Source organism: Balaenoptera borealis, assembly GCF_965194805.1.
Source record: "Balaenoptera borealis genome assembly, chromosome: 12".
Taxonomy (NCBI): domain Eukaryota; kingdom Metazoa; phylum Chordata; class Mammalia; order Artiodactyla; family Balaenopteridae; genus Balaenoptera; species Balaenoptera borealis.
Genome location: NC_138869.1, coordinates 31451791 through 31467462, shown reverse-complemented (window position 1 = coordinate 31467462; position 15672 = coordinate 31451791). Strand labels below are relative to the sequence as shown.

The following is a 15672-nucleotide window of genomic DNA, read 5'->3' as shown; positions in this document are numbered from 1 at the left end:
ATAATCAGGTGATCGAAGGAAATGTTCTGAGCTTTACTGTTTTTACATGAAGTGATTTCATATCTGATGCTGGGAACCAAAATGTAATGTCATGTCGCTATCTTGACATTGTTCTTAACCAATGAGAGCCAAGTCTTTTAACACAAATGGAAATACTGGGAACTGAATCAAGGAAGTTGAATTTCAAAGTAGTCTCTCTAAGATTAGGTAATTAGTTTACACCAGTCCTTGTGGCCCATGTGCTTAGTCCTGTCCAAAACATTTCCAGGGTCAAGAATACCCTGGAAGTTCAGGACGCAAACAAATAAAGTGTTCTTCTTACAGAGCCTCAAGGAATACCCTAAGAGGACAGGCTACTTTTGTGGCTAGAAGGCCTCTTTTTGTAGACATTGTGGCTTGGGTCACTGGCTGAAAATATACACTTCTGTATTAAGGGCAGGGGCACAGATGTTTATGGTTAACATACACTATGGTAAAGAACACAGTACTTGCAATTTTATGTAATAGCGCATTTAAATCGGACCACTTAAATCTGCACGCTACTATAGATAGTTCTTTTAAATAATACTTTACTGAGATGTAATTCACATACCATATAAAATTCACCCATTTTAACATTAATTTGAATTTAAAGTGAATTTCAGTGGTTTTTATTATCGACACAGAGTTGTACAACCATCACCACCATCTAATTTTAGAACATTTTCAGGACCCCAACAAGAAACTTCCTTACCCATGAGCAGTCATTCCCAATTCCTCCCTCTCCCAAAGTCCCTAGAAACCACGTACCTACTTTCTTTCTCTATGTGTTTGCCTGTTCTGGATAGTTCATATAAATGGAATCATACAATATATGGCCTTTTGTGTCACTTCTACTTGGCATGATGTTTTTAAGGTATACCCATGGTGTGGCTTGTATCACTACTTCATTCCTTTTTATGGCTGAATAATACTCTGTGCTATGGATATACCACATATTCATTTCTCATTTGATGGACATTTAAGTTGTTTCTACTTTTTGACTAGTACGAAGAAGGCTGCTATGAACATTTGTGTACAAGGTTTTGTACAGACATATATTTTCAACTCTCTTGGGTATATACTTAGGAATTGAATAGCTAGGTCATATGGTAACTTTATGTGTAACATTTTGAAGAACTTCCCAACTGTTTACCGAAGTGGCTACACCATTTTACATTCCCAGTAGCAATATATGCAGGTTCCAACGTTTCCACATCCTTGCCAACACTTGTTACTATGTTTTTTTGATAATAGCCATCCTAATGAGCGTGAAGTCGTATCTCAGGGTAGTTTTGATTTGCATTTCCCTAATGATCAGTGATGTTGAACATCTATTCATGTATTTATTGGCCACCTGTATATGTTCTTTGGAGAAATGTCTGTTCAGATCCTTTGCCCATTTTTTAATTGGATTACTTGTCTTTCTATTGTTGAGTTCTTTATAGATTCTAGATACAAATCCCTTATCAGATATATAGTTTGTAAATATTTTCTTCTATTCTGTGCATTGTCTTTTCACTTTCTTGATGATATCCTTTGAAGTACAGATTTTTAAAATTTTGGTGAAATTCAGTGTATTTTTCTTTGGTTGCCTGTGGTCTTGTTCTCACATCCAACGAACCAGTGCCTAATCCAAGATCATGAATATTTACACCTGTCACAGTTTTTTGGTCTTAGCTCTTACATTTACGTCTTTGATCCATTTGAGTTAATTTGTGTATATGGTGTGAGGTAGGGGTCCAGGTTCATTCTTCTGCATGTTGATATCCAGTTGTCCCAGCACCATTTGTTGAAAAGACTCTTCTTTCCCCCATTGAATTGCCTTAGCACCCCACCAAAAATCAACTGACCATAAGTGTGAGGGTTTATTTCCAGACTTTCCTTTCTTTTTCATTAATCTGTATGTCTATCCTTATGTCATTGCCACACTGTCTTGATTACTGACTTTGTAATAAGTTTTGAAATTGGAAACTGTGAGTTGCTCTTCTTTTTCAAGGTTGTTTAGGCTATTCTGGATCCCTTGTACTTTCTTATAAATTTCAGGATCAACCTGTCTATTACTGCAAAAAAGGTAGCTGGGATTTTAATACGGATTATTTTGAATCTATAGATGAATATGGGGAGCATTGCCATCTTAACAAAATTAGGTCTGCCAATTTATGAAGATGGGATGTCTTTCCATTTATATAGGTCATCTTTTATTCCTTTCAGCAATCTGCATTTTACAAGTGTTGTGCTTTTATTAAATTTATTTCTAAGTATTTTATTCTTTTGGATGTAATTGTTCACTTGATATTTTCAGACTGTTAATTGCTAGTGTATAGAAATATAATTGATTTTTGTATGTTATGTTGATCTTGTATCTTACCACATTGACCGAACTCATTAGTTCTAACAGTTGTGTGACCCTTGTTATTTTCCATATTTTTGTTAATAGCCACTCTAACAGGTGTGAGGTGATATGTCATCATGGTTTTGATATGCATCTCCCTGAAGATTAGTGATGTTGAGCACCTTTTCATGTACCCATTGGCCATCTATATGTTTTCTTTGGAAAAATGGCTATTTAGGTCCTCTGCCCATATTTTAACTGATTGCTCGTTTTGCTAGCTATTGATTTGTGTGAGTTATTTATATATTTTGGATGTCAACCCCTCATCAGATGCATGATTTGCAAATATTTTCTCCCCCTCGGTAAGCTGCCTTTTCATTTTGTTGATGGTTTCCTTTGCTGTGCAGAAACTTTTTAGTTTGATGTAGTTCCACTTGTTTATTTTTGCTTTTGTTGCTTTTGGTTTTGGTGTCAGATTGAAAAAAATCACTGCCAAGACTTATGTCAAGGAGCTTTTTTTCTCTGTTGTTTTTTCCTAGGAGTTTTATGATTTCAGGTCTTAAACTCAAGGTTTTAATCCATTTTGAGTTAATTTTTATGTATGGTGGACTGTAGTGGTCCAGTTTCATTCTTTTGCATGTGGCTGTCCACTTTTCCCAACACTATTTATTGAAGAGACTGTCCTTTCCCCATTGTATATTCCTGGCCCTTTTGTCATAAACCAATGGACCATATATGTGTGGGTTTATTTATGGGCTGTCTACTCTGTTCCATTGATCTGTGTGTCTGTTTTTATGCCAGTACCATACTGTTTTAATTATTATAGCTTTGTAATATAATTTGAAGTCGGGGGTGTGATGCCTCCAGCTTTGTCCTTCTTTCTCAAGATGGCTTTGGCTATTTGAGGTCTTTTATGGTTCCACACACATTTTAGGATAGTTTGTTCTATTTATGTGAAAAATGCCATTGGAATTTTGATAGGTATTGCATTGAATCTGTAGATTGCTTTGGGTAGTAGTATGGACATGTTAACAATATTAATTCTTCCAGTCCATGAGCATGGACTATCTTTCCATTTATTTGTGTCTTCTTCAGTTTCTTTTATTAATGTCTTAGAGTTTTCAATACACAGGTCTTTCACCTCCTTGGTTAAGTTTATTCCTAGGTGTTTTGTTCTTTTTGATGCAATTGTAAATGGGATTGTTTTCTCAATTTCTCTTTCTGATAGTTCATTATTACTGTATAGAAATTCAATCGATTTTTGTGTATTGATTTTGTATCCTGCATCTTTACTGAATTCATTTATTAGTTCTAACAGTTTTTTGATGGAGTCTTTAGGATTTTCTATATATAATGTCAGGTCATCTGCAGATAGTACCAGTTTTACTTCTTCCTTTCTAATTTGGATGCTTTTTATTTCTCTTTCTTGCCTAACTGCACTGGCTAGCACTTCCAATACCACGATAAATAAAAATGGCAAGAGTGGACATCCTTATCTTGTTCCCATTCTTAGAGGAAAAGCTTTCAGCTTTTCACCATTGAGTATGATGTTAGCTGTGTGTGTTGTCATATATGACCTTAGGGTTTCTATATACAGGATCATGTCATCTGTGAATGTAGTTTTACATCTTCTAGAAAACATTTTAAAAGAACCAAAAGTCATTTTTGAATGAGAGTATTTGTTTCAGTTACCTGAGAGAATGAGGAGAAGGAAAAGAAGAGAACAAGAAAGAAGAGTAAAACTTTTCTTTTCTTGCCAGTCTTTGGATAGATTGACTCTGGCAGTATTTGTTGGCCAAGCCAGTCAAGGCTCACCTTCCTGAGATTGTGAGGACTTGTCCATATTTATAGACCTCATTTCTAACCATATAAGTCAGGCAGAGATATACACGTGTATATGCCTTGCATATGTCCACACACATCACTCTCCACCATAGCAACCTCTACTTCTAGTGAGCTCATTGCCTTAGCTAAAAGTATGTGGCAGAGAAGAGGGAGGAAATCAAGGCAACTTCTGTGTGATGTGCCCAAGGGTCATCGTGTTTTGTCACAAAACCACCAGTTCTTGTTAGACATGTTTTACTTTCACAAGTTCATTTGAGGTTTTACTTTCACAAATTCAAATTAGATGTGGTTTTATTTTCATAAGTTCAGAGAGCTGGGTTTTGGTGCTCTCTTGGCCATTTGGTTAGACTCTGGGCACATAACCCGGCACCTTGGTCGACCCCTATATTAATGCCTTTATATAGCAAGGAGTAGCATAGAAATGTTATGGAACAAGTAAAATTAGTCCATGAATGTGCCTGGAACACAATATAGGAAGAGCCTTCTCTCATGGAGCCATCACAGCTTTCAAGGCACACGTGGATGCCACCTCCAGTATTGATCTTTTTAGCTAGTCTGTTACCTTTTTGATGAAATATGAATTGTGCAACTTGAGGAGCATGTGTTCCTCTTTGTCAGTCTGACAAGTAACAATATAATGCTCCTAAGGCATAGGATCCAGATGCCCTAGGAGAGTATTTTCAGTTGGGGCCCATTTGTATCAGGCAGCCCCTGTTCAGATTCATTGCAGTCTGAGAGTTTGTCAGCACAACAAAAGCAATTCACAGTTTCAAGAATGTGGAGGGCTTTCCAGAAGTGCTTGATATAGTCTGGGGTCAGTAATGTCTAGGCTAATCCACTCATTGGACTTCTTTTTGAACGAGCCTTTTACGATCATGATTATAAATAGAAATGGAAATCGGGCTTTTGCCCATTCTCTTTCTAGCTAGGGAAAAATAAAAGTATGACCTCAGCTTTCTTTTGTTTGTTATCCTATAAATACAAGCTCATTCTGTTGGGCAACCAGAGGCACATATCACCACTCACCTTTTGTTCGTAGGGGAAGGTTAAGTGGATCTTAAATCTGATCATGGACTTCAGATTCCTGTGAAGAGATTACTCTTAGAAGCAAGCTCTGGCTCCCTCAGTTACTCAGGGTCTGCTGGGGTGATGGGGAGTCCAACTGAATTTAGCAATGGCACCTCCGGAAAATAGACGTTCTGGACTTGATCTAATAAAATCACCTTTTTATATTTGTATCAATGGGGAGGGGGTGGGGCATGAGTAATCAAAGGCCTTGGAAACTGGTTTTAAAATATAGGACGAGGAAATCTGGGAGGGTTGCAACTTGAATTGTTTTACATGAACTAATAAGGACCACAATTTGCATTTCTTGCATATTAGCACTCACAGGTCAGAGCATGAGGTAGGAGTGTCCCTATGGTTTGGAGATGGGTTTGAATGCTGTAGCTTTGAATTTTTAGTTGTTCTTCTGCCAGAAGGTTTCTCGGGCCACTCTGGGAGATGCCATGTTGCCCCTTTGCCTTGTTTTGTGCTTTAGAATGCTGCTAGTTTTTGAATTATACATTTTGTTTTTGCTTTTTTTTTTTCTTATCCTCTGTAGATGATCACAGTAGGGTGAAGTTAAGACCTTTACCAGGAAAAGACTCTAAGCACAGCGACTACATTAATGCAAACTATGTCGATGTAAGTCAGAAATGTTTTTATAAACCTGTTTCTGATAAATGAAGAGTGCTGCAGAGACTGTTGAATGTGTTTTCATACCGCACAGAGCTCACACGAGAAGCACAGCCTACTCAATACGGAAGGCACTTGAATTATTAACTGGTCTGTGATACTGCTTTCATCTTACTTTGTGCTGTGTCATCTTTGAAGGGTTACAACAAAGCGAAAGCCTACATCGCCACCCAGGGACCGTTAAAGTCTACGTTTGAAGATTTCTGGAGGATGATTTGGGAACAAAACACTGGAATCATTGTCATGATTACGAACCTTGTGGAAAAAGGAAGAGTAAGAACTTGTTGGCTTAATCGTGTACCTTCATTCAAAAAAATATTTGTGGAGTACCGCTGTAGGGTAGAAACTTGGCAAGGCCGAAAGAGTTAGAGAAATGAGAAGTGTCCTCCCTGCCAGGAAAGTGAGCTAGGCACTTACCAGAGTGGATTAAACATGATGATCGAGGTGAATAGGGTATTAATTAGGGGGGTGCTGCAAAGCACAGGAATGCATCCTCTAGTACAGAGATTTTTTTTAAAGAGTTAGTTAATATTTGAGGTGAGATTTGAACAGTGAAAGAGGAGGAGGAAGAGTTACACAGGCTAGAAAAGAGAAGGAGGGACGTTCTAAGTATCTGGGAGAGAAAGAACAAAAGCAGGGACGTTGGAAGAAACCGTTTAGTCAAGGAACTACTAATAGTTCACACTGGGGGGAGTAAAGACTGCTTAAACACCTTGACCGTGACTAAGAGAACCTTTTTTTAAGATGATGATTCATATGTTAACTTTATTGGGTTATGAGCTTACATTAGACGTGCATTTAAGCTGGAATAAGGATCCAGGCTCTGGCTGGTAACTCAGAATCACTACTGCTTCACTTGGATGGTGGAATCCCTGTTTTGCCTTTGGTGACCCAGTTTTTAACACAAAGGCTCTCACAGTTACAAGAGACTTTGTGTTAACTGTGAATGCAGGCCAGCCTCCCAAAATGATACTTAAACTCCCTTGATAACATATCCTACCCACATTTCGTAGAGGTCAAATATACAGGATTTTTCTTAGACCTTCTTTTAAAGTACATCATGTGTTGAAGGATGATCACGAATACTAGGCCCATTTCTCAAATGATCTTGCCCAAATGTGTCCCAAGATTAACCTCTTCAGAGGTCACATCTGCCTGCAGGGACTTCAGCCCATGCATTCCTTTTTTAGTCAACCACGTGGTAATATGGCCTGTGTCTCAACACCGTCATTTGAAACCACATTATCAACATTGGAATTGTGCATCAGTTGCAGTTATAATTTACAGCTTTTTTCTTTTTTGCAGCGAAAATGTGATCAGTATTGGCCCACAGAGAACAGTGAGGAGTATGGAAACATTATTGTCACACTGAAGAGCACAAAAGTACACGCCTGCTATACTGTTCGTCGTTTTTCAGTCCGAAATACAAAAGTGAAAAAGGTATTGAAGGAGTTGGGTGGGCTGCCAGGGCATCTCTTTTTAAACTAGTATGAAAATTACTGTGCGACTAAGGCCAACTCTCATAACCAACTTGGTTTTTAAAAAAGTATTTTTGAAACATTTTTTTCACAACTCTTTTGATTGACATCAGTGTATGGTGTGAAAGATACTGGCAAAGCACATAATAGAATTTAACGGCCTGATTGAGTTCTTTAATCTCTTCATGAAGGAGGCTTCATTTGGGGGGAAAAAAAAGGTCCTCTGAGGTTTTGGTAACCAGCAAATATGGCAGCATCTGTTTGTTTGGTGATTCAGCTTTTTAATTCCAATTTTCTGACAGCTTTAAAGCATTGTTTCCCAAAGTGTGTCCCAAGGGATACTAGCCCTGCAAGATGCTTGCAAAAATCAAATTCTGTGCTTCAGTAAGTATGGAAAATGAATGCCACGGAGTATGTATTCCCCCTTAGAAATTTACAAGGAACACAAGTACCCAGAGTGCTAGAGTTAAGAAACCGATATAACTTTGTCGTGTTTCCTAATGTGACTTAAAGATAAAACCCTTCTCTGTAGTAGAACTGTTACCATCCTGAGAATTACACCTTGAGAAAATGGTGCTTTCAAGCTATCTCAGTTTCTCTTGTTGAAAAATCCACTGTCCCATCGAGACTCATAGATCACTGTAGCAGTACTATGAACTCAAGACAGATGCTCATTAGGAAAATGTGAAGTAGTACTCTACAGAGGTTTAGGTATGGGAGTTGTTTGTAGCAGTGGTTCCTAATTTATTTTTTTAGTCTTGGGCATCTTTGAGAATGGGATAAAACTGTCTCCCTCTTGCCCCAGAAGAATTCGCATTTACCGAGATTTTTATACGCACTGTCAGTGGCTCTGAAGCCCATTTGTGACCCAAGGTTAACAGTCCTTTCTGTGTATAGTTTTTTTGCAAGAATAGCAGAAGTATATAAAAATCAGCTGCACTGTTTTTATCTGTGTCCTCTGTAATAGAGCTGTTAACTGGCTCAAGCTAACCAATAACCAGTTTATACTCATGAAGTACAGTGTCCATTACTCACGGAAGCACCTCAGGTTATTTAAACACGGCCCACTTACTCTTATTTTAGAAACAGCTTAAGCCAGAGGAGGAAGTCAGATAGGAATGTTAGGTGTTTTGCACGCTGACCGTAGTAACTGCAAATGCGGAAGAAATAGGAGAATGAGAGGTAACAGAAGAATTAAGAAATCAAAGACATCCAAAGGCCTTATAGCACAGGGCCAGACACCCTACAAGGTTCAGTGTCAATGGATTAATGACCCTGAGTCATCAAAAAAAATTTTTTTTTATTTTAGAGGTATTGGTAATTAAAAAAAAAAAAAAATCACAGCAAGTGATCTATTGGGGGAAATTTTTCATCCAGAATGGTTCAAGTGTAAAAAGTGCGGCCACGTAAATGAACTTTTCAGAGTAGTTTTCCTTTATGAAAGTGACAGATAAATTGATTGTTGCCTTTGACTCTAGAGATTTAGAACCACTTGTCACTTAGGATCCTCCCCACACTTCCTGGAGAGTGTACAGCACGAGCCCTTCGGCTCCTAAAGGTCCAACCCGGACAGTGGAGAAAGAATGTGAGTCCCGGCCCACAGTCAGATGAGTTGGGGCAGGAAGTCAGGAAATGGAGGCCTTGTAGGCAAATTACAAAGTGCTATTAAACATTCATTCTTGGTACAGTCTTAACCCATTTTCTCTTCCAAGAGATGTCTGATCCGTCTCATGCACCCAGGTCATGTCTCCATTTTGGGCACGAGAGGGCCACAGAGAGGAAAAAACCAACCCCAGGGACGGCAGTTAAGGCAAATGGGAACAGAGGTCAGGTTTGCTGACATCCTTATGTGATTTTTATCAGAATGCCCACTCTCAGCTTAAAGACATCTTTTCTCACCCTTCTCTTAGGGTCAGAAGGGAAATCCCAAGGGGCGTCAGAATGAACGGGTAGTGATCCAGTACCACTACACGCAGTGGCCCGACATGGGAGTTCCCGAGTATGCCCTCCCAGTCCTGACCTTCGTGAGGAGGTCCTCAGCAGCCCGGACTCCAGAAATGGGCCCTGTGTTGGTGCACTGCAGGTGAGGCCGACGACGTCCCCTTTCTTCTGCCTGGGATTCAGCATTTGAACTGGGCAGAGCAGCGGGTGTGGGCTGTGTGAACTTGGACCACTGTGGCCCTGCTGCTGCTTTGTTTGATTTAGAAACGGAGTCTTACGCTGAAAACTGGACCAATGAGACCTGTTAGGGTTATGGAAAGTCACTGTAGTCCCCTCACATTAAGAAACCATCTGCTGCTTCTGAGGTTAAAACAAAATCTGCTCTTAGAGGATGAGTTTCCAGTTTTTATAACACCTTCTTATTACTGATAAAATCCCCAGTGTTTATAGGGAAATTGTTGGCAGCTCCTAATATGTAGAAACCTTAACACACAAGTTTAGAACTTTCCACTCGAGAGGTTTTGAGTTTTTGAACATGGCTTTTCTGTAGGGTTCCTCCAAATGATAATATTTAGTTTATGTGTGAAAGGCTTTCAGCTTATGCATGCTATATAAAATACCTTTTTTAAAGCACAGATAAAGCCTGTTTTCCCATCTTAACTAACTACCTTAAACAACCTTAGCTGATTGTTATAAAAATGCTTTTATTGTGTTTCATTTGGATTGCTGGGCTTTTTTCACTTTGGTATTCAAATAGATGTTGCTTATTCTGTGATGTATGTTACATAGCTGCCCGGCCTTTTCTCAGCATTTCTCTGGGGCTGTTCTCATCACATGCTTCCACAGAGCAGATCCTTTGCAGACGTCGGAACCCATCGTCTGTTTAAAGTCCCATGAGGACTCTACATTTTTGCTCACCCACTTAGAATCACTAAAATAGAGGTGAAGGTCTATCAATCAAAGCACTTGGGTATCATCAACAAAACTCTGTGAGATGGGGAACCTGAGGCGGCAGGTTTCTGCCAAAAGAAGCCTGTGGTTCAATACGGCAGAACTCGGGTCTCCCTGGGTTGTGTTGTTTTGCTTACATAACAATCAGGAAATGGGAATTGAAGAGGCCAGCTTTTCTAGAGGGGCTCTTATTCTCCTACCCCTGGATTACTAAAGGAAAGTAGCCCTTTAAATAGAAACTTGCCCGTACTGAGCACCCTGGGGGGGAGTGGTGCAGAAAGGGGGTTTATTGAAAGGATAGTGCATTCTCCCAGAATCCCTGGGGGAGCGGGAGAACCGGGCAATGCCTCAGCAGGGGTGGTTCTGGTGCGGAGATGGCTACTGCCAGGAGAGACACCTTGCGGTCCCTGGCATCACAGAGTTAAACCCTTTGCTTGAGCTGCAAGCAAGGCTGAGAAAGCAAATATGTAACTCTATATATTTTTATTTATTTATATTTAATTTTATATTTTTATGTATGGTAGAAGGGCAGTCTTCCCTCCCCATCAAGACTCATGAGGGAGGAAGGATCCTATTGAGGTTTCTGGATGCTAGCCGTATATCATAACCCTCTTGTTGAGAGAACCTAGTGTAGTTGACGTAGGTTATTTCTCAGCGCGTTGGAGACTCAGATGATAATTTTTGTAATCCATGGTTCATGACATGGTAGAGCAGCAGGTGTACTAGTTGAGTGTCTGCCTTGCTCCCAGTGCTGGCGTGGGCAGGACGGGCACCTACATTGTGATCGACAGCATGCTGCAACAGATCAAAGACAAAAGCACAGTCAATGTCCTGGGATTCCTGAAGCATATCAGGACACAGCGCAACTACCTCGTCCAGACTGAGGTGAGGAGGGGCTGCTGGGGTTCTCATGTGATTCCAGCACACGCTTGAACGGAAAGTTGAATGACTGATAGTGAGGAGACGTATGCATTCTCTTGAGGCTGGAAGGAATTTACAGGTTTGTGTTGGAAGATGTCCTAACCGGGATACCGTTCTTTGGCTCACAGTCGTCCATTTCTGTGTGGATCTTAAAATGAAGCAGATACAGTTTTCTCTTGTGCCGTGTACTCCATGCTGGGGGCGGTTAAACCTTGTTTTTTAGCCTGAGAGATATATACGAGAGAATGGTTCTGAAGCCCTTCACTGAACACACGTTTTCCCACTGCTTTGTTTGGGGCGTGGTGTGGAATACAGAACTAAACGCAACACAGTCCCTACCCTAAAATAACTTCTGGTAGACAAGGAAGGAAGGAAGGATTGACTGGAGCCGACGCCCTGGCTGTAAATGCATGAGGGGATTCCCTGGGGGGGGGGGGGAGTCACTGCTAGGGGAAGAGTTCACCTAAGGTAGATTTCACGCAGGGGACAGAAGTGGCTGCCCCGTCCCAGGTCTCCTCAGCGACCACCATGTCGTGTGCCTTTTAGGAGCAGTACATTTTCATCCATGATGCCTTGTTGGAAGCCATTCTTGGAAAGGAGACTGAAGTATCTTCCAGTCAGCTGCATAGCTACGTTAACAGTATCCTCATACCGGGAGCAGGAGGAAAGACACGACTGGAAAAACAGTTCAAGGTAGTGCTTTGAATACGTTTCTTTGGCAAAGCAGCAAGGAGGTAAAGAAATGCCTTGAGTTTGGAAGGGCATGTCTTTTTTGCATGAATGTCTAGACTGAAATGGATTGCTGTTTGTACTCCTCAGATGTAATCCATGGGAAGATCAAGTTTCGACTTACGAATGAATTGTTGGTATCCAAGTAGATAGTGCCGTGCTGTATTTTCTTCTGCGCAGTTTACGACTTTAACATTTGCCCCTGGCCACAATGACATAGTACTCTGTCAGTCGTTCCAGTCCAAAAAATATCCTCTGTATTTTTTTCTGAACGAATCTCTCTTACCCTGATGAAGAACGGCTATTTGTTGGCGTTATCTTGAAAGCAAAGCTCTTTGAATGACTATCCTAGCAGATAATTTAGAAACTAGAAAAGATCTAGTTACTATGGAATACTAAAGAAACTTTAGTTAACTTTTCCTAAATGGTTATTCTTTTTATTTGATAGGGGCATGGGGTGTAAAGACAGGAATTGAGTGAAATAAAAGTGAAAAAAGAGACTATAAGAACTATTTAAGTAAGATCAGAAAGCTCAGTCATCTCAAAGTACTAAGTGCTTTCCTGTTTCGTAGTCTCTCATTAGACTTTAAAAAACCAGGCTTTTTTGCACATTGTTCTATATGTAATTTCTCATTTTGTGTCAAGATGGAAAGAATGAGATGAATCTCTGCAGTTTTAGTTTTCATGGTAAAACTTTCCATAGACACTGAAGCCTTCGAGTCTCAGCTCAAGAAATGAGACTGTCAAGCAAATGATAACAAGTGCTATGAAATGAAAAATACATCAATTTCACCAGGTTCAGTTAGTTATAACAATTTTAAATTTCTAGGTCTCCTTTTGTAACATCCTTACTACTCTGCAAACCATTTGAGGTAATCAATAGTGAGGACATAGTGTCTCATTTTGAATGTTTAAAATGAATTCTTAAAAAAATTAAGTACCAATAATTCTTAATTAAATTCTGCCTTTTCTGTTTCTGCAACATTTGTTTATACACTGTTTTAAAAATTCATCAAAGGAAACCAGGTCATTTGTTCCTTTACAGGCATTAACCATGTTAGAACTTAAATAGAAATAAAAAACAAATAGAAACTTAAACTACATCCATCTCCATGTAGAGAAGGAGACCGTTCCCATATACTCTGTTAGGATGGACCCCTCCCCACCCCCCCCAAAAAAGATTGACAGAATGATTCAACCAAGCTTTATACACAGGAAGAATAACCAAACTACTGGGCTAATTATTTATAACAGCCTTAGAACAATGTCAGTTCAGTTTAACAGACAGACATTTACTGAGAACTTAGTAAATTCTTTACCTTCAAGAAACAGGATTAGCTCTTATTACCACGAAGCCGTCTTTGCTAGTATAGCGCCACCTCCGTCTCGTGTGGCTGTGAGGAATCAGTGACATCATCAACAGAGAAACCCACGTTAATTCAACAAATGCTGCTTACATAGTGCCTGTCGTCAAGAAACCTAAGGCCTAATAGTAAATAAAACAAGCATGCAAACAACTAAGACAACTGAAAAAACTACCACTCTTGAAACACAAAAAAGTGTCTTTTGGGATACAAAAATGTTTAAAATTCATGAGTAATCTGATTATAGTTATTTGTGCCAGATCATCAAACAGATGCTATCAATTATACCTTTGTTTTTGTTTTGTTGTCTTTCCCCGCTTGACTGAGATAGACAATGCTGCATGTAGGTCAAAGAATTCTAAGTTTAGGGTCTACAACGTAATGATTTGATAGTTATGTATATACTGAGAAATGATTACCACAGTAAGTTAGTTAACACAGGCACAATTATAATCCTTTGAATGAAGGCTAAAATGTTGCTTTTCTTTCAGCTGGTCACACAATGTAATGCAAAATACGTGGAATGCTTCAGTGCTCAGAAAGAGTGTAACAAAGAAAAGAACAGAAACTCTTCAGTCGTGCCCTGTAAGATCTTAAAATCAGTTCGACTTGCCTGTGTTCGTTTTTTCTTTGGATTTTGCGTGTTTGTTAGGTAAAGAGGCAGCCACTACCAAGGGGAAAAGTTATGCTGAGGACAACTGAAGCAGTTTGATCAAAACGGGAGGGGTGGGTGTCGGCACCAGCAAGTTGCTGCGTCTATGTGACATGAAAGCTAGCTTCACTTCTCCTCGAAATTCAAGAGTTAGATTATTTCTACCGTGTCTTACCTTTAAAAAAAAAAGTGAAGTCATTATCACTGTGGCATTAATGCTCTCTTAAAACAGAGAGTCCTGGATTAATCTGCACAGCTGGAACTACATTACTGAATTATTCTGGCTATTGAGACTAAGGCACTGTTGGTAGGTGGTGACCACTGCATAAGTAACTTGGGACACAGCAGTGGATACTGTGTGTAGTACACTGTAGACACAGGCATGGGTGATCAGTGGAGAGATTCTCTCTACTGAAAGAGGCCAGTATTTTCTAAGCCCTTCCCGAAGAAAAAGATAGGGAGTAAGGGGATGGCAAAAGAGCAAAATACAAAACGTTGGTATAATTGTAGGAATATCAAACCAGGGTCAAGAGTGACCTGAAACCCTGTGTCGTCTCCATACAGAGTATCCTCTTAGTGATCTGCTGGGAAAGCCTCTCCCACAGTCAAGTGTTATTCCTATAACGTCTGGGTCCTGCTGGGCACGTGCAGCAGAATTTCATTTTACATTCTTCCTTAGCTGATAATGCTCTAGCTTGTTTAAAAATATAGGTAAGTCTTAAAAAGAAAGGGGAGCCAAAGAGCTCTGTTACTCACCAAGTAACTCGCAGAAAGTGCTGTTGGTGGTGAGCGGTAATGAGGCAAATGTGGTGTTTTCGTTTTTTCCACGTCATAGCTGAGCGTGCTCGAGTGGGCCTTGCACCGTTGCCTGGAATGAAAGGAACAGACTACATTAATGCTTCTTACATCATGGTAAGAGTCAACAGTTAATTATAAATAAAGTCAATTAAACTGAAAGGTGCTAAACCGCAGATACCACCTATGTGACTTTCATTTTTCAAGTAATTTCTTGATCTGTAATATCAAAATTATAGAGATTTCTGTATCTGGAAACCTCTAACCAAGGATACCTAATCGGTGAGGACACAAAAATTGCTTAAGTTAACAAAAATGCTTGTTAAGGAATTAATCTTTTCGTGAATTTCACCCACCTAGTCTTGGAATAAATGTTGAAATTGCTGTCAAGTAAAAACAGCAGGGGGAACTAGAAGTGCATCGGATGTGGAGAGAAAACTGTCTATACGTGTTAGGAGAAGTACATCTAAAAATTAGCCAAATGCACTGAATGCCTCTTTTGATTATTTTCGTGAGGTCAAAACAGTGCTGGTCTTATTTCATGAATATATTTTACTGCTGCAGAGTTAAACACTCATAATCACTGGTTTTTCGTCTCCCTAACTGAAGGGCTATTACAGGAGCAATGAATTTATCATAACCCAGCATCCTCTGCCACATACTACGAAAGATTTCTGGCGAATGATTTGGGATCATAACGCACAGATCATTGTCATGCTGCCAGACAACCAGAGCTTGGTAAGTAAAGCACATCTGCTATATATTAATGAGCCCGGGAGGCCACAGCATAAATTACCTTGTCACAGGGCTACAGTGTCTATACATGCTAGGGAGGGAATTCAGACTTCTCATCGTGTATGTCTGCACAGGTGCCTTTCCTAGTCTCACCATTCCTGACCCTATCAG

The 15672-nt window shown here is 39.7% G+C and overlaps 1 protein-coding gene across 6 annotated transcripts in view; it reads left to right on the top strand.

Moving 5' to 3' along the window:
* The window catches only part of PTPRG (protein tyrosine phosphatase receptor type G), a 718755-nt gene that overhangs the window by 680233 nt on the left and 22850 nt on the right, over nucleotides 1-15672 (top strand). For all 6 annotated transcript variants that reach the window (XM_082344647.1, XM_082344649.1, XM_082344646.1 and 3 more), the window contains 9 exons: nucleotides 5802-5884; nucleotides 6074-6208; nucleotides 7241-7375; nucleotides 9324-9496; nucleotides 11055-11190; nucleotides 11773-11919; nucleotides 13811-13904; nucleotides 14807-14883; nucleotides 15376-15504. In XM_082344647.1, coding sequence (XP_082200773.1) covers nucleotides 5802-5884; nucleotides 6074-6208; nucleotides 7241-7375; nucleotides 9324-9496; nucleotides 11055-11190; nucleotides 11773-11919; nucleotides 13811-13904; nucleotides 14807-14883; nucleotides 15376-15504 — 1109 coding nt within the window. The remainder of the gene's footprint in view (nucleotides 1-5801; nucleotides 5885-6073; nucleotides 6209-7240; nucleotides 7376-9323; nucleotides 9497-11054; nucleotides 11191-11772; nucleotides 11920-13810; nucleotides 13905-14806; nucleotides 14884-15375; nucleotides 15505-15672) is intronic.